Genomic DNA, 23449 nt, shown 5'->3' with positions numbered 1-23449 from the left:
CTCATGGTATTAGCGGCACTGTCAACCGAGGCAATAGGTTAAAACAGGTATTGGGGGTTATTTGATCACCATTAGAGAGGTACACCTTCTGAAACCTGCATTTAAGACAAGATTGATAAAATTCCTTCTTTCTGCTTTTTTGCAGTTTGCATTTTTTGTTGCGGATCCAAATTGGGAGCAGCTTTGCCTGCCAACTGAATCTCGATAAGATTTTATTGAAGGTGGAAGTCTGCGAAGCAGGGAAGCACATATGTTTAAATACCGTTGAGGTCTATGGGTACAAATATCTGCTCAAGTGTTTTCTTGAAAACAGTCATATTTCAAGTAGACTTCTTGAGTCTCTGCTTTAAAGAACGTGTTGAATCCAACTGGGAGACACTTTCTTAGCTGGAGAATGCCAGTTCTGAACCTCTGGGCCGTTGCAGTTTTGTGTTATTTCTACTTATATGCTGTAGAATTATGGATTGCTTACTGTATGTACTTCCTTTAGGCTGGATGAAGTTGACAGATCCACCTTTAAGTGGTGTTACTGACATCAGAAGTAGGCCAGCCCTTGTGTTCCTCTCTTACTCATTTGCAATCTGCAGTCTTAGCTGAAAATGGAGAAAGAGGTCTGTTTGTAAATGTGAACAATCTCCTTGTGCAAGAGGCTGGGGGAGCTGGAATTTCCTCCGCGTTCCTAGGGAAGGCAATACGACTGAAATGTCTCACTTTGTGCCATTAGCCAAAGAGAAATTGCATCCAGAAGGTGAAGGTGGTTGGTTTGTTTGTTTACTTATTGGCTGCAGCAGAAGGAAAATTATGCTTAGTATTTCAGAATCTCTCTCTGTGTCTTCCTGGGTATGGAAGAGGAAGGACAGGAAAGGGGACAGCTCACCACATCTTAGCTGAGAAGCTGATGCTAATTCCAGACTTCAGTATTCCTTTAGGCTGTTCCCAGTCCTGTTTTCTTAAAGATTATAATTTTTCTGTACTGCTGGAGTTTGGGGGATTTTTTTCCTCTTTGGCCCATTTGTGTTGTATGCTCTTCACTACTGATTGATTTGAAAATGTTGAAGCTATTTTAAAATATTTTGGTGTTCTCTTCTGCTTTTAGTGTGAAGATGATCTGTCTCAGAGCGAGCAGGGTACAACTGAAATAGCACCTGAATATGGGCCAGAAGACAGAGTTGACGTTCGATACCTTCAGTGGCTAAATGGGAGGCTGAGGTTCCAGTGGCGGAGTTTGCATGCTCAGCACCAAGAGCAATGCAAACTTTTACATAAGGTAAATGATTCTTGTAACCTGCTATGGCACTGTTTATTATTTAAAAGCCTCGTCAGCTAGGGCTAAATGTATAAATTATTCTTGCTTGCTAGTTCGGCATTTTCTCTATATAAAAGTGAATTACTCTAAGTATAAATACCCTCACCTTGCCCCAGTGGGGCAGAACAATGAGAAAATAAAGCATGGACTGTGTTTGTAAGGTTATAGTTGTATAAAAATTTCCCTTCCAGGTTCGCATGTTAATCGCTTCTGCAGCCAGGTAAGCTGTCTCCATTTTTCTCAGAAAACGCCTGCTAGAAGCAAGACAGAGCATTTGGCTCAGGATGTTAGTTTATCACAAGTGTGCATTCAAAATATTGAGCACAGGTGTTGAAAGTCATAGCAGCAAAACAAAATGCAGGTTCCCCTTCTGCAGTACTAGGCTGCATCCAAACAGAACCCAAAAAACCTACCTGCTTTTAAAATCAGGATACAATAGCAATCTGCATCACTGAGGTTCCAGTTCTGTTCTGCTTCATGAACCATGCTTATGTGACCATGTGAGAAATGCAGATATCTGGGAGCACCGTGTCTGCTTAGCATAGAAACAACCTGTAGGCCCAAAGTTGACAGCAGTGGCAGCTGCAGAGACAAGTTAAAAAAGAAGAAAAAAGTAAAAATATTCCTAAAAGTCACATCTCTTCAGGTAATTGTATGGATCAGCTTGGCGTTGTACCTAGAAGCTTCATAGAGAATCTTGCTGAGACTAAGGACAGGTTTAAGAAATTTCTCCTCAAAGAAGGCACATCAGAAAGTCGTCAGAATCAGAACAAGAGGCTTTTGAATGAAGATGCCTTCTTGGCTTTAATCCTGCGTGTGACAGAGCAAGGCTGAACACTGTAATGAGGCTACATTTTGTTCTTTACATGAATTGATTGCTGGGGAAGATGTCTGATTGACAGCCCAAGGGAAAGATCAGGTACTGTGTGCGCAGCATCTAAAGTAACCTTTTGCTTCTTGTTGCCCACTGCGAATGTGCTTTCCTGAGCTGGAAAGGAAGATAGCAATTCACTTTAAGTGCAGGTGCAATCCTTGGCTTTTGCGCTGAGATTACAGACAGTGATGCTGTTGGGAGAGGTGCCTTAATGATGTAAAGCTCAAATGAAATGATTGGTATCTCCTCCCCTTGAAAAGCTACCTCTATTTTGGGCATGCTGATTTTTATGGTAGGTGAGGCAAATATCTCCATAACTCATCATCAGTGCTCTGACTTAGCTAGTAGTTGGCGGTAACAAATCATTAGGCAGCCTCACTACCTCAGCTTGCAGTTAATGAGAGCAAGAAAGAATTAAGAGCAGGTCAAACCAGGGGCCTCGAGAACAGACACTCTCTCATGGTCCAGATTGGGCGCCGAAAGGAAGAGATGTGCTGATTAGGCAACACTGCTAACTGTTGACAGGGGACATGATGGCCTCCTATGGGGACTGTACTTTGCAATAAACCTGGGCTCTTTTCCCCTCTGGCTACCGGAGGAAAAATGTTCAAGTTAGGACTGGTGCAGTCAGAGGGACATATGACAGGTTAAATATGATGCAGTTCTGCATCTCAGGATGGACTGGAGCCCAGCTCCTCCAGTTGTGATCACACCCCGATACTATGCATGGTCAAGTACGTATGTGTGACTGAGAGTTCTGTTCGGTGCTGTAATAAAGTGCAGGGCTCTGATTTATGTTTTAGTCTGGATTAAAAGCAGAAAAACTGAAAGGCAAAAGTGGTTGGAAGGGATTTCATTACGGTGCCACATTAATGTTAATTCTTACGGTACCACAAAACACAGCATGTGTACAGTTTAACAGCTGCATAAACAATTGATATTTCCTGATTCTTTATAGAAAACTTCTGTCTGTACTGTTCCATTAACTTAGTTTTAAAACTTTTAAACCTTCATGTTACAAGCCTGAGCTGATCCAATATGACCTGTATGAGCTGTTGCTTTTCTCATAGAAACCACAAACACAGTATGCGAAAGGCTAATGAGTGTTATGATTTTTAATTACACTGACAGATGTAGAGGGCTTTCTCTACAAAATGATAATTATGGCTTTTACTCTGTTTAATAACTTAACAGGTTATGTATCTCAGCTGTGAAACAGTCTTATTTACTGCTGATCATGAGCTATGGTTTTTGCCAAGTAGTGGCGACACTTCCACAGATTTCATTTTGTGACTCACACAGGCTCTAAAATACCATATTCTCTATTTGGGGCTTTCTGAGAAAAATGCATCACGCTTGGAAAATGTTCTCATTCAGGAAATGACTGCTTTGCCACACTATTTTTTAAGCATGGATATTGCTACTGGAAATAAGAATTGTTTATTGAGGATCCAACAAGAAGCTACCAAGACGGTGAAGGACTAGCTAAGATGGACATGATCTCCAAGATGAAGCTGAGGGAGTTGGGTTTGTGCTGTCTGGATGTGGGAGGCACCAGCAAATCGCTGCCTTCAGCTACATGACAAGTAGTTACACAGAAGATGGTTCTATATTGTTTTTAGTAGTACCAGATGACAGACTAAGGGAAAAGGGCCTCAGGTTGTAGCATGGCAGGTTCAGGCGTGTTAGAAAAAGCATCTCTGGGATGATGGGCAGCATTGGAGCATGTCAACAGAGATAAGGAACAATCTCCATCCTCTGAGGTTTGCAAAACTTGCATGTATGTGTTGACAACAGGCCTTGCTAAAGCAAGAGGCTGGACTGAAGACCTGCAAGAGGTCTTTTCAGTTTCTGTGATTTCATGAAAAACTACTGAATTGCTTGGGTGATGGGGGACATGTACTTTAGGTTACAAGTGATGACTCATGTCATAAAGAAACAGTGCTGTATTGCCTGGAGAAAGGGAAGAGGAATGGTAGGAGGGAAATAGGAGGTGAAATGGAAAAATAAATGACTACTTTCTCTGAAGTGCACAGCTGGCAACTGAAACCCTCCTCTATGAGGTGTGGGATCGCTGGGAGCCCCATGTTCTCTGTCCTGTCTGCAGCTGCTTAAGGTTGATGGCATGAAATTGTGCAGCAAGCAATTTGGGTTAGCGAGGAGGGAAGCCTCCCTGGATCTACAGCCTGTCTGCTTGTTGGGTGCTCAGATGAGCTGTTCCTCTTTGCCAGCCCTTCAGAGCTGCTCTGAGTGACTTCAGCTCCCGGGAGGCTTGTTGGAGCTCACAGACACGCACACGGCCTGCTGGAGGATGGAGCCTCCTCAGGGAAATCTTAACCTCTCTGGCGCTGAGGTGCTTTGCAGCCTGAGGCTATGAGCTGTTGAATAACATTATAATGGCTTCTCGACATGGGCAGGTTGGCCTGCTTTGAAAGTATAATAGAGCAATTCTACCGTAATTCCCTCAAAATTCTCAGTGGTACTTATTTACCTGGTACGCATTCAAATATATCGAAGCATGAGGGAGAAATTACCATATTAAGGCACGCCTCATGGCTCCTGCTGTTCCATTTCTTCTTTCTATCAAGTACCAGTGGAATATCTGCCAGGTTTTTGATCTCTCTTGAATTCATAGGGGAGAGCAGCTGTTTTTTTTGTTAGACCTTGAATTGCCACTTTACCTTAAAAAAAAAAAAAAAAAGTGAATGAGAAGCCTTGTATAGCTTCAGACATAAGGTAGGAACCTGAATATTTTAAAACCGGCTTTTTAAAAAAATTCATTGTGCCACAATCAGCATGTGAAAAGAAATAGTGGAGTGTCTGCAAAGCTGATGGATTTCCTGTGGGTATTTTCAGCTATCCTCCATCCACTGAAAACTAGGGCAAATTACAGCTGAAACAGGGGAGGGTTAGGCTGAATTAAGATGTGAATTTTGTTAAGCAGGTGGATATCTGATTGTGGACTATGGGCATAGGTTGGTAGGAATAAAACAATATTAAATGGTGTTCCTGACAATAGAAGTGGGACTTTAACATAACTGTTATTATCAGATTGTGGTAAAATGACTATAAAGGCCGTAATGTGCTTGGAAAATGTAAGAGCAAGAGTTGTGTTCTGTTGAGAAGGATGCAAAGCAGTGCTGGGAAATATCTCCAGTGAAAGGAGTGGTTTCTCATGCCTGCTTTAAACTAAGCAGTATGAAATACGATGCATTACAGTGGATTAGATTGGTGTCTATATATCTGATATAGTAAAAGAGTAAAGGGGCATGGACAAGTCTCGATGCTCTGAATAACAGAGCAGAGACTGCTGAGAGATGACCACGTTACTGGTAATTTGAGTGATCTGAGCTGCAGGTGTTGGATGCACCTATATCTTGGTGTGAAGAATCTGCTGTAAATGTCTGCATTGGTTAAATAACTCTTTTTGTTTAGAGATTTTTGATATTTGAAAATCTTTGTTTTCCTGACATGAATCTGCCCTTAGATCTTAATAGCGCATTCTTCAATGCAGTAGAAGCTTTTCCTCTTGTGCACGTGTGTGAGCTATGAACAAGTCCCTTTTTCATCTTCTCTTACATGGATTAGGCAAGCTCATCTCTTTGCAAATTATCTAAGCTCACGGGCATTTAGGAATTAGTATGGGAAGCTTCCTGGAAGTGGCATTCGGGGAGCTGTGCTTGTACTCTGGAGAAGAAAAAGGTTAGTGTAAGGTTAAATCGAACTTGCCTCCGCTGTTGTCTGTTCCCATTCCTTACAGCGACAGCTACACATGCCCTGTCTCTCACCCTTTTCTCACCCATTTCTTTTGTCTCGGTAGTGTTTCCAGCTTTAGGGTATTTTCTTTGGGCTTTAGCTGGTAATGTAGCTGCAACAAACCTTTGAAGAGGGGTTGAAATTCAGCCCTGGTGCTGGGGCCCAAGGGTTTTGCTGCTGCAGTTACACAAGAATGCAGCCCAGAGAGGAGTGGTGAGTAGAAAGGAAGAACATTGTGTGGGGAGGTGCTTTTTTTATTTTTAAACTTGCATAGCTTTGCACATGTGACAGATGGTTGTCACCAGAAGTGAGTTTGGGGAAAGGAATGCTGAAATATTCCTAAGTTTCAAGGAAGGGTTGATAATTGCCCAGTGCCTGTCAACTTTAAAATAGTTGTCAATACCCAAGTGTATGATAAAATTCATATTAGAATAAAGAAAGAAACGCAGGAAGCATTCTCTGTCTTCTGGCAGAAATATTAATGAAATATGAGCGATTGTCTGACAAATGTGCACCGCTATCTTGTTTGGCAGCTGCAGTTATTACAGTAACAAAGGGATCAGCTCTGTATAGGAGGGATTGCTTTTTATTATTCCCTTGACTAACTTGGGAAGCTTCTTCGTCGAGTAATTGATGATACCATCACCAGTGCAGCTGGGACAAGGTCCTGGTAAGAGAAAACCAAGAATATATAGCAGCAAAACAGAATCTTGCTGTTACAAGGTAGCATTTCCTGCTTTAAAGGAATAAATCACAAATTATCCTGAGGGTATCCTCTACCCCTGTGAAGACTTCTGCCATCTACGTAAATGTTTTTATCCTTCATGCTACGTTCAAGAGCGTGTGTAGCAAGGAAGCAAGGAAAAAAACTCAGACATAATGAAGAGAGCAATCTTTCACTTTTACTGTGGTGTAGCAATTCTTGCATGTGTTTCTTGTAATAGTGTTGGACAGACTTTTGTGGATTGTGCTGATGAGTCCCTGCAGAATGCTTTAAAGAGGTCTGTTTTGGTGGTGGTAGTAGCTATACTTGTGCTTATCCATTGGGAATGGGTTTGTAACTGCTGGCTCACGTCACCATTGCATCCGTGCAGCTGTCAAATGGCAGCTAAGTGTTGTTCCTGACCTGGTCGTCATACTGACAAATATCTTTAATCTGTTCCAGATCCATTTACTCACTAGTGGCTCTCATGTGGACCAGATCCTTGGACATTTTTCTGTCACAGAAATGGATCTCATCAGACAGCCGGAGAGCTACAAGCAGGTAACACTTTTTCTCTAATACTTGGACACTTAGTTTGCTTTTGACAAACACTGTTCAGCAGAAGACTGCACTCCTCGCAACGCTTTTAACCATTTCCAACAGAATTAAAGACTTGTATTACTGAACTGTCTGTCTCCTCACTTATAACTTGTATCCACCAAATGTTTTTTCCTTGATTGAAAGGGTACAAAAAACAGGTATTAGGCTGGGTTTTGCAAAAACTGGTAGAGAGGCAGCGGGGAGAGATCGGACTGAAAGTGCCAGTGAAGAAAAGGAGTGTAGAATAAACCCATTCTAGATTAGCAGGCTGACTGCTGTGACTTCTGTGAGTGACCTGGTTCCATGTTCAGTCATCTGCGAAGTAAAAAAGAATTTTCTGTGTTCAGACTGGACCTCCTAGGGCCACATTATTTTTCCTAGCATACTGTTTTAGCTGTAAGGATATATTTCTGCTGCTCTCAAATATTTGATTACCATAGATGTTTCAATTTATTGTTTGTAGTAGTCCCATTCGCCTGTTTTAGTACAATGTAATGCATTTGTTTTACGAATCAGTTCATGGAAGTTCTTCTATATGTAACTGAAACCAGATTGAAATTTTAAGCTTGGTCCTCGCAAAATCAGTATTTGGTATTTCTGCAGTCTGTTCACATCTGTTTACTCAAGGAAGATATTCTTTCTGCTGACACCTTAAGAGTCAAAATGGCCATTGTAAATATTGCACACAGAAATTCAGGAAAGTAGATTTGAAGATGGGAGATGGTCTTATGTTCAAACTCCCTGAAGTAAAGTGCACATTAATCTTTCATCACTGAGTATTCTTTGGATGAACCTTTTGCATCCAGCCTCTTGAAAAGGTTCAGCTGTTTAGAACATTTTCCTGGAATACTGTTTTTTTTCCTAGAGCAAGTGGCCAGGTCAGCTTGAAATATATATATATTTTTTTTCTGCTTCACAGTCCTTCTCCTGTGGTTTGCTCAGCAGCTCAGAGCAGACAGCAGCACTGTCCTCTGAGGCCCATACTTTACAGACTTTGAGCTTAGTAAGTGTCCAGAAAGGTCTGGTGGGCTGGTGCAAGAAACTTCTAGGCTGTGTGGAAGAACTTTGCAACTACTTTTTTCCAAAGCCTTATCCTGAAATTGTCACTGATCTTTTACAGTAATGCATAATGATACTCTAATGAAGTCTGTTAGGTTTTGACAGCTCTATCAATGAATCACTCAAAAAATCTTCTTTCTTGCATGCTCTTCCCTTTCTTGGGTTAAAACCGTAAATCTGGAAGTGGGAGACTATCCCATTTGAGCAGGCACCATCATGACTGGTGACGCAGTCATGATGCCTGCTTCAGGTGTGCTGTAAACGAGAGGCTCAGGGTAAAATAGAAAGAATCTACATTCATTTCAAACAGGATGGTACAGTCAAGGAATTTTAGTGGGCATTCGTGTTGCTTGGTTATAATCTGTGAAAGTTTACCTTTCCCAAGTATAAACAGCGAATAAATAAAATGAGAGCCACCCCTTCAAAATGGTTGATCAGTGAGATGGACAGAAGCAGGACAGCAGATATTTTCTTCAAATGAGCTGAGGGTGGCCAGTTTCCATCTCCAGAGTCTGCTGCTCTAGCAGGTGTGGTCCCAAACAAGTTCCAGCTCTAGTGCATGTGTATTAGAAGTTCTTATGTCACTTACTGCTTGGACTGGTCCAAAACTGGAATTGTTTGTCAGCATAGTCAGCTGTGAAATTTGTGACTTCATGAAGCTCTCCAACTTATTTAAGAAAAGGGGTTCCTCTAGTCCATTCCTTTGTGCCAGATTCTAAAATGAAAGGAAAAGTTGCAGGCTGTCCTCACTACATTTCAGTATACATATTTACAAGAGACTTAACGTTCTTACAGTCATCCTTTGAGTAGCTTTTGTCTCCCCTTACCCTTTTTTCCCAAAAAGCAGCTTCCCGAAGTCAGATGCTTGGTATGTGTGAAGAGCCCGATATAACAAGGTGTTGTGGGCTTGAAAAGGCAAGGCTATTGCAAGTGCCAGTTTTCCAGATGGATAGAGTACTCAGTATGCAAAGTGCTGCTCCTTTGGAAAACATAGTAAAAAGCCTAATTTTCAAATATCTTCATAAGATTAAGTGAATTATGCATATTTGAATAGCTTGGTTTCAAATATTGGTGCAGATGGCAGCACTCTGCCAAATGTTTTTTCAAAAAAAAAACGTGGAGTAATTTTTTTCCTCTTTGAGTAATATGACATTTCAGTTAATGTCACCTCAAATAATAACCTGCTGCATGTATCAATGGAAAGAGCAAGCATATACATTTCTTACTGTAAAGCACCCCTTAATGGTGGATGGTGTTACACATTCCTTCTCATGTTACGCACCTCTCAAAGAGAGAAATGCATAAACGGATCGAAGTGTCAAAAATCAGCCATCACAGAAAGGACATTGGACAGGTTTTATTGAAGCCAAGAGTTCATTTTCATTCACAATATCTTGATATAAGTTGTTCTGACCTGCAATAAAACAAGAGATGTTTGTTCTGACAGGGGAAGCCTGCTAGAATACAAAGCTGTGAAGCTAAACTTCAGTTTATGAAACGGAAAAGTCATGCTACCCCTTTTCTATAGCAGTTGCACATTTCACTTTAACTCATTCAAATGTTCTTCCCTTGAATTTCTGACAATAAAACTCTTTTGATATGTTTTTATGTACAGGGATTTTACTGGATGTTATTATTCTTTTATCGTCATAAATGTCTTTGCCAGGTTCATAGAGCTGGAAGCGTTCCCAGTGTAATAGTTTTAATTACGTTTTTCCCTAGTGAGGCACGATCAAAATTCCAACTTCTCCTGCAGTTTGACTTGGCTGTGGTTATCTGCATGTGCATTTTTGAGTCACTGGTCACTGCCGTGTTTGATTCCTGTGCCACCCAGAGATGCTGGTGAATGGGAGATGACGTTATTTCAACTGGTGTTGCGTTTCCAGGGATGTGTGCATGCTCCTCTTGGTTCTTGTCCTCTACGTGTGTGTCCCCTCTTTCCTAAAATGCTGTAGTGAGTGGCTGTGACGTGGGACTGATGGTGTAGTTTTTCAGACTTGTGATCCCAATGTGATAGAATCCTCTCCCTGTGTATGAAGCCCACCTACCTTAATCCAGCACTGCAGTGTCACCAGCTCTGATGTTTTACCTTGAGCTTGAAGAATGTATGTTGCCCTTCAGAGACATAGAATTAACTCTCATCAAACTGTGAGCATGTATAGAGATCAATGAACTTTGAAGCAAATCAGCCTATTCCTTTGGTTCCTTCCCTCTCTTGTTATATGGTTTTATGCATGGAATTCAGTCTTGCTGGTTTTGTGATTAGCAAAGATTAAAAGTTGTAGTGAGAACTCGGGTCGTTGGTGCAATGTTGGCAGTGTTGGAGAGGTCATTGACACAGTAATGAGTAAAGACGACACCTTTAAATGCCAGCAGATCGATTTACCGTGTGTGTCAGCAAATAAATAATGCAGCTGTCTGCCAAATTGATGTGCAGAGAAAGCCGCAGAATAGCTAATAATTTTGCTTCAAAATTTGATGGAAAATATTTACACTTGTTGATTATTAACCTGTTTTAAGGGGAATTTCTTTGGCCTAAGGATCTAAGGTCCTTGGTAGGAAGTAAATAACATGGAACAAATAGCCTGTCTGGCTTTGTGTACATTATGCATGGTCAATTCCACACCCATAAAAAATTCAGGTGAGCTTTAGCTCTGCAGGCAGCAGAGAGTAGGTGGGCTGGGGTAGGAGGGTGTTGGTGTAGCATTAGCCTGCTTTCCGGGTTGTTCATGTGTGAGTAGAAGATGTCAATGAACACCATGTATATTGCTTCCTTCAGTCAGATGGGACTCCATAATTTCTTACCAGGACATTTAGAGGGTAAATAATCAAGTTGTAAGATAAGTTGATTATAGGCCCTAAATCTCGTGGGCGGGTTCTGTTAAAAACATCTGTCCCAGCTGGCTGTTACAGATGGGCGACACAACAGGTTTAGTCTCGGTGAGGAATAACTTATTGCTGCTCATGCATTCAAACCTTAAAGAGCTCCTGTGCCTTTCAGAACAAGTAGATGTGGACTGGGAACATTAGGGCTTGATAGGCTTTGAATTTTTAAAATGTTGAATGCATTTAAAAAGTTGCTTTGTGCAAAATTGAGTGTTCAGTTTGCATCGTGTGCATGCTCCTGTGGGCTTGTGCGCTTCTCTGCATAAAATCTTCCTGATCTGCTGGAGTATTTCGTCTGCGTAGGCATGTTAAATGGTATGATCAACCAGTGTTTTCAGTGCACAAACATGATGTGTGTAAGTTGTTAGTCCATTTCCACCCGAGTAACAGCACCACCTCCTGGAATATATGTAAAGGCTGAGCAGTAAAAGTTAGCTAACGAACGTTATTTAGCTGGTTACCGAACACTTACTGTAGTGTTACACGATCTCCAGAAATGGATCCTACGTTGCTGACTGTCCTGGATGAAAATGGAATAGCGATGGCAGGATGACTCCAGCTGCTGTGTGCCGGGCTATATTTGGTGTCCTTGTAGTGGTCGTTTGGGACTTTATGGAATGTTCCTGGTGGTGACAGGCGCTACGGGAAGGTGCTAGGTGAGAATAAGCAGTTAAAACCCTGCTGCGAAGCTTGACACTGTGTCCCATCACTGATTTGACACAGACCTCTGCTAGCATGTAGTGTGCTTGCTGTAATCAGCCCCCTTATGGTCTTGTATGGTAGGGCTGAAGGGTATGTAGCCTTATTTGAATTTCAAAGAGCCTGCTATGGGACCATCTCATGTTTTATGATGTCCTTCTATCTGTTGTAAAAGAAGTGTTTGAACCAACACATCTCTCTGAAAGAGTGTAGATGCCAATGGAAAAAGTAGTATTTGTGCTACAGTTTGTGATATTGCTGTATAGAAGATTAATTCAGGAGGTGAAGGCTTGTACTGCATGCAAATTCCAGAAAAAAAGGTCTGTCCTTTTTGGGAAAAAATGACCTTGAGCTTCAAAGACAAGTTGTCTTCATTGGCATAAATTGTTGTAGATTCATCGTCTTCTGTTATGCTCCTCCTGATTTGTCCCTCAGCTCATCTTTTAAATGTTCATTGTTTCAGTCCCTTGGTAAGAGCCATGTTCTGTCATTCTGTCCTGGAACAGGGTCCGTATTTTATATGTTGTAACTACTGTTCTAATTAAGGACACCTCCACCTATTGTGCTTCAGTTTCTTGAAAGGGAAAAAATACTTGAAATTTAACGAGTGGACCCTGCATGGAAAATATGACAAACTTGAAGAGTAATTGCATAGTGGCTTGTTGAGTATTTGTGCATTTGTGGTCTGTATTTTCTGTGCATATTCTGAAATCTCTCCGTGACAATCTTCATAGAGATTAATCTTAATAAATGTTCCGCCAGGTTCTGTGTGAGCTCTTTGTAGAAAGACCGTAGCATGGGCATATTTTCAGTGTGGGGAGAAGCTGTGTTTCTGTGAATGAGATCAGAAAGGTGGAGAACAACCTTCCCCAGAGGAATACAGAGGTCCGTGACACAATTCTCGGAGCAATAGGGTGGAAGAGACAGCCAAGGCCCAAAGGATCTGCACACAATGAGATTTAGAGCTATTCTACACACTGCCAGAATAAACTCACTTTGAGTTGTTGGTGGCTTCTGACCATTTGCTAAATCTGCTTACAGGGCTTCAGGTGACCAGAATCTTTAAACTCTGGCATTGTTGAATTTTATTTTCAGAACAAATAAGCTGATCTATTCTGTAGCAAGAGCATTTTTTTTCTTTTCCATTTACAGAACTTTTTCAACGTACAATTTTTTTTTAAAACAATGCTTCAGAAATTTTACCTTTTGTTAAGCAAATTTGTTTTCATTGGTGATTGCTGCTAGGTGCAGCTTAATTTCTTTAGTGATGTAATGAGAAGAAGTTCTAGAACTGATGACCTTTACAGCCTTTCAGGGTTCACCAATGAATTGTATGTTAGACGCATGGACATACATGTTTTGAAAAGGTCAATTATGACAAGTGTTTGGAATTTGCATAATTACACTCACCACAGCACTTTGAATAAAAATAGCAAGTGCTTTGCCCTTTTAAGTGTTTTCCTCTCAGGTCTTCCTCTCTTCCTGTCTTTAACTTGCTTTTACTAAACCATTCCAACGCTGAGGAATACCGGGCACACGGACTGTGTCAGGAGTCCCAGCTGCAGGCTCTGAACAGGAGGAGGAAAATGGGAGCAGGATGGACAGAGCTGCGTTGCTCTGGCTCTCCTGCTGTGAAGTCAGGTGGGAGCTGGAAGAGATGCCCCTGGACCACCTGTGTTAGGTAGGGCCTTGGGGACGGTTGTTCTGATAATGAATTCAGGTTATCTGGGTGAAAAAAGACCCAAGTGAGGCACCAAAGAGATGCTGTGGCAGGACGTGTTGAATATGGATGGGAAGGTGAGGACCAGAGAGGAGAGTTAGGGCAGAGAGGCACGAATGGCAAAGGTGAGTCTGTGTAGAGACCTGAGTTACATGTCTGGCGCCTGGCAGGATTCTGAGAAATTCCATGCCTGCAGGCAGATATTTCATCCCCCTTAGCAATGGTTGAGTGGGCAACCAGTACTGCAGTGCACAACCTGCTGCTGCTGCTAGACAGTCTGTTCACGCAGGAGTCTGAGTGTATCCCGTATCTCTAGAGATGGTGATCCTGCAGATAATCAATGGATGTCTCTGATGCTGCAGAGGGAATTTTCAAAAACATATTTAAAAATAAATATATATTAATAGTCCAAGTTGGAGAAAGGAAAGATGATGCGGTGTAATGAGCAATGTTTCTTCAGTTGTAATTTTTATGGTATCTTGTCCCAGAACTATTTTATTATTTTTAGAGCAGAGTGTCTTATTTCCAAGTTTGACTGCAGTGAAGAAAGTGGTTGCTGAAGATGAAGAAGTGGTAAGAGTAGGAGAATCCTTGCCAGAGGAAGGAAGCTTTTGTGGCCAAGCCAGTGGAGCTTTGTCCTGAAGATCACAGTACTTCTGTGCCTCTGGGTTCAAGTTCTACTAGGCAAGTTACTTAAACTAGACTTTCCATGGTGGGCCACTGATGGGATGTTTCCTGGCTTTCATGTGCCCAGTTTGATGCTCAGGGATATGATTTGTAGAAACGTTGAGTAGGTGCTTCTGAACTTAGTGTAGGCCCTCTGCTTTAGAGCCCTTCAAGATTTTGTCAGTGCTGGCATCGTCACCTAGAACTGTCAGATTTAACCCCAAATGGTCTTCATAGCACACAGATCTACTGAAGTATTAGAGTGGATCCTGGATTCAGTGGTGTTAATGCATCCTGAATCCTGAGCCAGCCGCCTCGATTCTTCACTGGAGCTGATCAGCAGAGGCCCCACACCATGGTTGTGTTGGCTCAGGAACTAACTCAATCAAAACTACCTGAAGCGTCTCTGCAAGCTGTTGAATTGAGTTAGGCAGATGTATCCATGAAATGCTTTATAATAATTTTTAAATTCTCTGGAAAACAGGTCTCAGTAGTCTCAGTTAAGGTATCCAAAAGAAAAAGAAATGTTTTACTTTCATCTCTTTGCTTTCATTTTCCATTTGTAAAACGACAATAATACTAACCTCTCATCTCACATGGGTCATTAGGAAAGATAACTTGTTTATGCGGAAGATAAGAAATTCTGCCTTCAGAATGGGATTTCAGTGATGTATGGCAAATAAGTCCGTGGCTTTCCTCTGAAGAATAGGCAGAATAATATGCGATTTAAAGAAAGGAAAAGCAACCAGCTGTTCTGTGACCTCAGTGAGCCAGGTGATGAAGGGAAATATTTTGGTCACATAATGCTACGCCTTACAGCCATGGGAGGGTCAAATTAATGTTATTCAGGTAGCCTGAATTCTGACAGCTTTTAACTTTGAATGCTTCAGTTTCCAACCATAGCAGTTATCTTAGTGGACTGTGCATTAAAAGTGAAAGACGTACTACCCTGCACTCTGAACAACACCGGCAGTCAAAGCCAATGCTTTTTTTCCCCTCCATGTTAAATTACTTAATGTTTTGTGTTGTTGTTCCGGCCACTTTAGACGTTTTATATGCATGGTTGTCAGATTGCTGAGAACTAACACGGGGGCTGGCACATTAATATTGCAGAGGAGAGCAGACCTTACAACGTACTGCATTACATAGCGCCAGCTCCAGCACCTAAACGCAGGAGGCCTGGAGGCTCGCTCAGGAAATCTCAAGGGAGCTCAGTGATCCAAAGCACGGGAATTTTGATGGTGGTTTTTCAAGTAAGAAAGAATGGAGGCTGTGCAGTGGGATTTAATGTGAGCATCACCTGCAGACTCCGATGAAATATAGCCTCTGTGGTTCTGTGCGATGAGCTGGGTTGGAGCCTTCTGGAGTGCATCAGTGATGCCAATAGGCTGACAGAGCAGGGTGCTGCTCTCCTGTTGGTGTCCCGATGCAGTTAAGCTGAAGGATAGAGCAGGAACTGGCTTTAAACCCCCGTGGATTACAGTGGTTGAAAGACTTATTTTCTACATATCTCTAGTTTGGTCTTTTGGTGGTGTGACAACAGGAGCAGAGTGCCTGCTGTGGGGCTGTGAAGTCTGGCACGTGGGGATGTGTAGAGCTTCAGGGCCTGCAGGGAGGATGAGCTGTATGTGCTAGGAAACACACATTTTCCTTCTGTGTGAGGATGTTCAGCACTGGGACTGCCTAGATCACCTTTAAAATCTACAGTCCTTATTATTTATTGTTGTTTTTCTCAGAGGGAGCTCTGTTGGCTTGAGGTTTGGTACGTTGGAGGTTGTAGAAATTGGAAAAAGCTGTTGGATTTTGTTTCTTCCAGCTATGTACATGCAAGCCCTGCCTTACAATTACTGGAGCAGCAGTGGATGGTGTTTTACAAATGGGATGACTTGGTTGTTGTCATGTATTTCCTACAGAGTAGGAAAGTGGTCACTGAGAAAACAATTTAAAAATAAAATCAAGAACACTTGGCAATTCAGATAACATTTTTTCCTTCTCTCATTTTGTTGTAAGGAAAGAATAAGTGCCAAGAGAGCAAAGAGGCTGTCAGTGACAGCATGTGCTGCCCACCTTGTGCTGCATGGAAAGAACAAAGAATTTTATTTCTGCCTTATTTTAATGACTCACTCTATGGAAGGAGGGGGGGAGGTTGCTGTGTCATTTTCCTCTTGAAATTCCACAGACGATTAATTTTCAGTTCATTTGCTGACATTTATCACATAAAACGTGGCTTGTCATAGTAGTTACTAAACCCTGTTGGAAACGGTGGATCAGATTCATTTGCAAAAATGAGGCAGAGCAGATGCAACCCTTGTCGTACATCTAAAATCTGGAAGAATTAGAGGTCAGAAGGCTTCAAAGCTGCCTTTATGCTGTGTCTACTTGTAGCTGGGTTCCTGGTCCTTTTTAAGAAAGTGAAAGGCTCTGGCCAGCTGGGCATCGTAGAAGCAAGAACAATCAATTAATGTCAGATAATGTACATTGATCTTTCTAAGGCAAATTTGAGTCAGTTTTAGAAGGGATGAATTTGAGGAAGGAAAAAAGTTGAGTATGAATGAGCTTGCCTTTGGATGCTTTGTGCGCTCTCCTGCTGGGGCAGAGTGTGGAGCTGGTGTCCTGGGTGAGGATTTCCTCTCCTACCTCCCTGGCTGTCCCTGTTGCCTTGATGCTGGAGGTTTTGCCCCCTTCTGAAGTGGTGGGAAATTGGCTTCCAGCTTCTGTCTGGAAGATGGTAGGGAGTATCTGCGAGTCAGGGAGGAGCTGGAAGTCAGGGTGGAGGTTTGAGCTTGCCGGGATGACTGTAGCTGTGGGAGAGTTAATTTAGGGGGGATGGAGAGGCTAGAAATGTATGGAGTGACTCTTCCTCATGCTGTAGAAAGAAAGAAGCCTCTGTAGGAGCAAAACCTTGCTTTAAATCTCAAAGAACAAGTATGATCAAAACAATCCCCCCTGTGTTCCTCCTTTCCTGCAACTGTCTGCAGTGTCAGTGGTTTCCTGCCCATCTGATGCCTGCTGTTACTGCCGGATCAGTCCCGCCTGCTCTGGGACAGGCACTTCCACCTCCACACTCCCTTCAGATCCTGCTGGTGCTTCCCTTTCAAAGCCGTGCGGAGTGTCCCATCCCAGAAGGAGGCAGAGACACGTAATTAAAGAGCTTTGAAAAAGGCAGGTAGGGGCAGAGGACGTGCCTGTGTTTGGGTATCACTAAGGGAAAATCCGTGTATCTGTATAGCCAAGTCGGTTAGAGATGAGCTGAATAAGTGAATGATAATGGGGTGGAAAATCGGGCAGGTTTGCAGACAATAAATAGCATTTTGGGCATAGCAGTCGATGCGCTGGAGGGCAGGGCTGCCATGCAGAGGCACTGAGACAGGCTGGAGAAGTGGGATGAGGGGAGCCTCAGCAGGCTCAGTAAAGGCTGGGGGTGGAGAAAACCCTTGCAGAGGTCAAGCTGGGAGCTGGTTGTTTAATTAGCAGCTTTGGATCAGCTCTTCCCAAAGGTGCACTGGGACAGAAGGGGCAGCAGACACAAGTGGGATCAGGAGATGTTCTGGCTGGATGGAGGGGAAAAAATTGCCATGAGTATAGTCCAACTTGGGGGGCAGATCCCAGAGAAGGGGAGGCACCTCCGTTGTTGGAGACATCCAGAACTTGCTGGGCAGAGCCTTGAGCACTGCGTTTTCAGTAGGATGTTGGGTTGGAGACCTCCATTCCCAAGGTCCATTCTCATCTACGTGGTTCTGCTTGGCAGCTGACAAGCATTTCGTTTCTTCGTACCCTCAGCTCTGAATCATTCAGTTGTTGAACTCTGTACCCAGCTTCACTTTCCCAGTGCCCTTTCTTGGGTAGGATGCTTTATTTATTTATTTCTTTTATTACTCCAGACAGCTTTAGTGCTAAAATATTTCTTTAGATATTTTTTTAAGCAAGGTGGCCTCTGGCTGCAATTAGTGTCCCGTTGGAAGAACTGGCAGCATTATATAGCAACACTAAAGCAAATCATTCTACCTCATGGCATTATTACCTTGATCTGAAAATTTCCCCAGGCTGCAATTTGTCACTAATATTGCCTTCAGCTAAACTTATCCATACAAAAAAAAAAAAAAGTTAATAGAGCTGCAGTTCTGGAGTTGCCATCACCATTTTTTTTTTGGATGAATTATCACTTAGTATATTTTATTGACCAAGCCCGTAGAGTTCTTGGTCCTTGAAAAACGATGCAGTGGTTCATCACGGACTCCATAAATTGTTGGGCTGTGTAGCAGCAATATCTTACTCTCCTGTGCCGTAAGAAAGGAAGGTATCTCTGAAACACTGTAGTACACTGAGGTAGGAACGGCACTGTGTGGATTGACTGATAGAGACACATCGCTGTGATTGCCAGAGACACACAAACTGATCTGATGACACCTAGTTTTATTGTGGCTTTTGTGCTTTTGCTTGTTTTATGCCACACTTAACAGAATTTGAATGCTGTGACAGTGACATACTGTAATATATAATTTTACCTGAGACAGTGCAGATGGAATTAATAAATTGGAGAGACAAGGTTGAGGTGCTTTGTCATCAGCTGGTGCTGGGAAGTGCTTTCGTGATGGAAGTGTAAGCTGCTTGCTGAAGTTCCCATTTGCCACAGGGCCAAGAGGAGTTGGTATTCAGTGGCACGTGTGGTGTGAAAGGTGTCTTGTCTCCACATTAACAGCAGAATATGCTGTCTACTTCATCGTGGTGTCTCTTAACCTTCCTTGCTAAGAGACTTTTGGATTCAGAGTTGCTTACTTGCTGCCATTCTTTGGTGACGGCTTTTGAAAGGGTCTCACTGGTCCAGCCCAGAGGATCTTAACTGAGGTACTAGGCCCTGAAGGAACAAACTAAATCTCAGGAAACAAAATCGTAAGGTGAGGAGCTGTAAAACTCATAACCCATCTTTTGAATTGTGCCTTGAAGCTAACAGTAGCCACTAGAGTGCAGAGCGTTTTTATAATATGCCTGTGGAGTCATTGCTGCTGGTCTTTTCATCTAGAAAAGAAACCAGTTATTAGCTTCTAACAGAAAAGGGACTCTAGGCTTCCTGTCACCTTCCTCTTGTGCCAATGCATGGCTGTTAACGAAGGCTGATCCTGAAATGCCACAGAGCTATGATGGTCTTCAGATCCTTAGCTGGGACCTCTGTTAGAGACTGGTAGAGATTTTTTTAATAGCCTTTTAAAATTAAACTTTATGTTCAGTTGGTCCATCATGTTAGCTTAACTTAGTTCTACTGGCAGGCATTTTTTTAAAAAACCAAGGAAATAGAGCTCTAAAACCAGCTGTTACTCATGCTTTGCAAGTGTTTTCAGAGTTGTGGTTCTTTTAAAACACGTTTGTCACTTAACTTAAAGGACTGTGTTAAGAGAAGATGAAGAGAAATCAATTGACGTAAGGGAGACTAGTGGACTTCAAATGAGTAGTTTCTCTGGTCAATAATGCATAAATTAAAATGTGTGAAAATACCTGCGTGCAAGATAGGCTGTGATAGCTTGTCAAAGAGCTGGGCTGGAGAAACTGATTTCATATCCAGTTGGTAAGCTTATGTTAATCTGCGTATCAACTAACTTCTTGTTGTTTAAATACCACAAGTATCCTGCCCTAATTCTGGGTCTCCAGCGGCGAAGGCCATTCTTCAAGTTTCTTTCCCTGTCCTCGGGTGAGAGTTGCATTTTGTTTAACATTTATGCTGGTTAGCACTGAGAGGTTGGGTTTTGGCTGCTGCGTGCTGCAGACCCTGACGTTGAGGACATGTGATGGTAAGCTCTGTCCCTGACAAACTGTGCCTTGAAGCAGAACTGGGGGAGCCCTGGTTGTCACTGCTCATCACGCCAGCGTTCAGGACCACCAAGGAGTTTGGCCTCTGAGCCCCTTCGGGACCAGCAGTGGTACCCTCTGAAAAGGGGTGAACCCGTCTGGAAAAGCCCCAGCAGGAGGGTGACATCGGTATACAACTTGTGCTGCACGGTCCTTTATTTTGAAGAGAAATCATGAAAGCTCGAGGGGAGGGAAAAATGCCAATCTCAGCTTAGTAGGTGTTTGGCAATGCAAGCTGGTTTTAAAAAGCCATTTCTTCAGCTTTATGCAAGGATAGCGTTTTTGTCTATTCACTGCCAAATGCAGGATAAGGATCTTAAGGAAGGACACAGTAGATAGACATAATAAACTGGTGGCAAAGATGGATGGGCTAATAAAGGGGGGAGGGTGAAACCAAAAGGCTAAATTCCCTTGTTGGCGATAGCACTGATAGCTACTGCACACAAAAAAGGGACGTGCTCTTCTGCACGGGGTAGTAACATCCAGTGTGGGAACATAACAGGGAAACAGGGGTATCAGAACTGTTCAGAAATGTAGCGTTCAGTTCTGAATTTATTGAATTTAAATGAGTTTAAAAAGTGGTTTAGAAATGACTCGTTTCTATTTCTGCGTGCATTTTTGTGGTCTGTTAAAAATACAGTAAAATGGGCAAGTATACAGGGGGAAGAAAAAAAGAAAAAGCTGAATATGGATAATGCTTTCTTCTATGTACAGAAACAGTCTGAATAAAATCAGATGAGTAATGGTCTTTCTTTGATACCAGCTATGTGGGGGTACTGGATAGCAGTGCAATATGAACAGCTGTCAAGCAGTACTGTGATATAATTTGATGTTGTCCTTTGAAATCCTCTGGCTGACATTTCTTAAAGTAAATTGTGATTTTTGGTACCCACTGAATGCGCTTCAACTGACCTTCCATTCCACCGAAGGTACTTAGTGCTGCCTGGAAACTTGGCTCCTCAGGTATGCAAAGTTACATGCCCAAAATCAAAAATACCTCTGGGGAAGAAAACGTGTACTTCTGTTCTCATTCATCTTGATCTTGGCTGCTAAAGTATAAAACTTGCACTTCAATCTTTTTTCCTGATCTTTTTGCCGGGTGTTTAAAACGTGCCATATCCTCAGGGAAAAATGCAAAGTGGTCCATTCATTGACCTGCTCCCCTGCAAGTGAATGCCACTGTTCGAACCTCCTAGTTCATTGCCTATCAATGTGAAATGTGCAATTTTTTATGTGCCAAATGCCTCATTTTGTTTGCTCTAAATCCCATTTTCTTTCAGTTTCATTTTAAACAGATGTTTTCTAAATCCGTCCACAAATAGCAATTATGTTTTATAATGATGATCGTTGTCACTTAAGTTTCTAACTAGTGGTTTGATTCCCCGCTCTCAGCAATGTAAAACTGAGATAACTCAATTGAAGTTCAAGCCGTGGTGATATAAATCTGGTGCTGCTGAGTGGAAGAGTTAGGTCTTTTATTTCAGGTTTTTGGAGGTTTTGCATGTTTCCTATGCTCTCCATCCAAAGCTGCGCTATTTTAGATTCTACTTATTTTTATTTTCAGAAGATCCAAATTGGATCTTTTCTTGCACCACAGGGGAAAAAAAATATCTGCCATTACAATTCCGAAGTGGTGATGATAAATACCCGCTCCTGCAGCCACAGGGAACCTTTCCCCATCCTATTAGAGTTTTGGTCAAGGTCCCTTACGGGGTCTGTAGCTGGCAGCGGGAGAAGTGCTCATCCGCCTTTGTCATCCAGGAGCCTTTCTGATCCATGTGCCTTCTGATAGTTGGGTTGCATTGTTTCTCCTGCTCTTTCTCAACCCTCAACAATATTTTTCTGCCTGTGAAATGACTTGAACGGATCTTTATTTGCCTTGTGGCTAGAGGCTGCCTATTGGTCTGTTGGTTTTTGCTCCTCAGCTCCTTGTACTTCACAGTACTGCAGCGTGACTTGCTAGTTTTCAGGTCTATTTATTTTAGCTTCAGCCTTCAAGGGATGTATGGGATGTTTTAAACCAGCTTTGCTTCTGGAGAAATCGCAATGTGGAACTGGATCTTGTAGCGCTGAGCGTGTCCACCTACGGTGCTGATTTTTGTCCCAGCCTGAGATGGATATCAAGATTTTCTCTGCATTTTGGTGAAGGGGTTCCAAAACCTTGCCCTGCAGGTATGATGCAGGGTGTATGTGCCGTCCTAAACAAAATGGTATCCACCTAACAGCCTGCCTGCTGAGGCACTCTCATTTATCTAGGTTTGCTTGTTTCTGGTAAGGGAGTTTTATGTGGGAAGCACAGGGGATGAAGCTGGGCTGTATTTTTTTTTTTTTCATCTGGTGTTTGGTTAGGTGCATCTGCCTTTACCAAGAGTGTTTTTTTTCTTGTGTTCTTGGGAAGGAACTTCTCTGTTCTTCTTTTCTCTCACAGTTCTTAGGTATTCAGAAATAGTATTCAGTTTTCCAAAATTCAAGTTGAATAAAACCATTTCCATTTTAAACAGAAGCATAAAACAATCTTTTGATACCTTTCCCACGTAAGCTTTCATACCGAGCTTCCAAAACCCGGCATATTCCAGCTCCGTCTTGAGCCCTGAGTCATCCTTGAGAGATGTTGGCGTTTGGAGGGAGGCTTGCAGTGAGCTGGAGCCCGATGCAAGTTGTCTGTCTACAGTCACGCGTGGATAGGTGATGAATCAGCAGTCTGTTGTCTCTGAGCCAGGAAACATAATTTATTGTTGAAAGCTTGTTTTGTGTGTGTGTATCTAACAATGGGATGACTCTGAATATTTAGACAAAGCAATTTTTGATTAAAAATGCTTTTTGCAGTGGTGTGATAGTTGAATTATGGTCTGTGGGCACTGGAGATGAAATGCTTGTTGCGGGGAGCTCTCTGGAAATTAGCCTATGAACAGGGTGCATTATGCTGCAAATTATTAAATATTGATTTCTGTAACAGTCTGCAGGCATCAATGAATTCAGCAATATGCTCGTAAATAATACGAAAAAGATTAATATCTCAACAGAAAAAGTAATTTCAGATATGTTTAAATAATGACTTTGGTGCAAGTTAGATATGTGGTTACCGAAGAGGATTTCTGGCCTATTGCTGAGTATCCAAAACCACCTGGAGGATACTGTTACCTCTGTCTCTTGCAGCTCAGTTTCCTGAAAGTCCTTGGGCCGGGTTGGATGCTGAGGGTTTGTCTTTGGAGCTCCCACCTGCATGGCAGGGGATGCTGGCGTGTTCTGTACACCTCTTGCTTTCATCTGCGTGGCTCTGAGCTTCCCTGGCAGAGTGCTCTGAAACATCTCAGTTAAGCACAGTTGAGCCTCTACAGA

At 42.4% G+C, this 23449-nt stretch overlaps 1 protein-coding gene and 1 long non-coding RNA gene across 3 annotated transcripts in view; both read left to right on the top strand.

Moving 5' to 3' along the window:
• Positions 1-23449, top strand: part of TEDC1 (tubulin epsilon and delta complex 1) — a 71294-nt gene that overhangs the window by 19977 nt on the left and 27868 nt on the right. For both annotated transcript variants that reach the window (XM_035332704.1, XM_035332703.1), the window contains exons 4-5: positions 1097-1267; positions 7102-7200. In XM_035332704.1, coding sequence (XP_035188595.1) covers positions 1097-1267; positions 7102-7200 — 270 coding nt within the window. The remainder of the gene's footprint in view (positions 1-1096; positions 1268-7101; positions 7201-23449) is intronic.
• LOC118170466 lies at positions 1955-5609 on the top strand. The gene is made up of 2 exons (XR_004752732.1): positions 1955-3264; positions 3375-5609. It is a non-coding gene; the product is annotated as an uncharacterized LOC118170466 (long non-coding RNA).

Source organism: Oxyura jamaicensis, chromosome 8 (genome assembly GCF_011077185.1).
Source record: "Oxyura jamaicensis isolate SHBP4307 breed ruddy duck chromosome 8, BPBGC_Ojam_1.0, whole genome shotgun sequence".
Lineage (NCBI taxonomy): Eukaryota > Metazoa > Chordata > Aves > Anseriformes > Anatidae > Oxyura > Oxyura jamaicensis.
Note: the sequence above shows the minus strand (reverse complement) of the source record. Positions and strands in the feature narration are given on the sequence as shown.